Raw genomic sequence first — 848 nt, forward strand, 5'->3', positions numbered from 1 at the left:
TTGAACGTGAAACATTATTGATCATCAATTAATTATGATTTGCAGAATAATAACCATGTAAGCCATAAAGAAAACATAAAAGTCGATAAGGAAAAGAAGATCATAAAAAAATAGAGGTAAGTTTGGAACGCTTCTGCTAAATCTTCGTCTTCTTCAGAATTTGCACAATCACGGGTACCTGCTTCCTCGAACTGCTCGGATATTTCGACTTTCTGAGACATCATCCCAGCTTCCAGCTGTGCATCCGTCAGCTTCGGACGTTCAGCATCGCACTCTTCCGTTTCGGAACTTGTCATTTGCTGATTGGTCAGCACCAAATACTTTGCTGGTGCGCCTACTCCGTACAGCGATCCATAAAGTTTTTCATCCACTGCATATTGAAAGAATTTCATTCTGCTGGAAAAAAACAGAAGGCTTCACCGACTGTAATTTTAATACGCTCGTATTTACTTACCTTGAACAGTGGAGCACAGGCCTGCAAAATTGGCAACAATGAAAATAAATTTTCACTCAAAGGGAGCGTGGTGAAAGAGCACTTTAAAATAATCACTTTATGCTACTGCTTTAAACAAAGATCGTCATAACTTAAAAAGTTCAAAGCCTGGTTTAAAATTATTGAAAATTATATTTATTAATTTTATAATACGTTGAATACCGACAAATGAATATTGTAAAATCTAAAATTCAAAAGTATATAAATACGGACTTCATTTTCCTTATATGCCAGTTCATACTGTAATGTGATTTGTCATTCTTGATCAGCAGTGTTAATGTACTTTTACCTCCCAGTTGGAAAATTGTTGGAAAATTCTTTCATAGAATGCCTATTTTAATTTTATTATTAGATG

General features: G+C 34.8%; 1 protein-coding gene across 1 annotated transcript; it reads right to left on the reverse strand.

The window, feature by feature from the left end:
• Positions 1-54: 54 nt before the first annotated feature.
• On the reverse strand, positions 55-711 carry Tsp_15170 (phosphoribosyl-ATP pyrophosphatase; the record flags this gene model as incomplete). The annotated part of the gene is made up of 4 exons (XM_003370118.1): positions 703-711; positions 647-677; positions 455-475; positions 55-370 (listed from the first exon to the last, which is right to left on the reverse strand). Coding segments are annotated over exons 1-4 (377 nt in total), but the record flags the coding sequence as incomplete, so codon positions are not given.
• Between the last annotated feature and the right edge of the window lie 137 nt (positions 712-848).

Source organism: Trichinella spiralis (genome assembly GCF_000181795.1).
Source record: "Trichinella spiralis strain ISS 195 chromosome Unknown Scfld1132, whole genome shotgun sequence".
Taxonomy (NCBI): domain Eukaryota; kingdom Metazoa; phylum Nematoda; class Enoplea; order Trichinellida; family Trichinellidae; genus Trichinella; species Trichinella spiralis.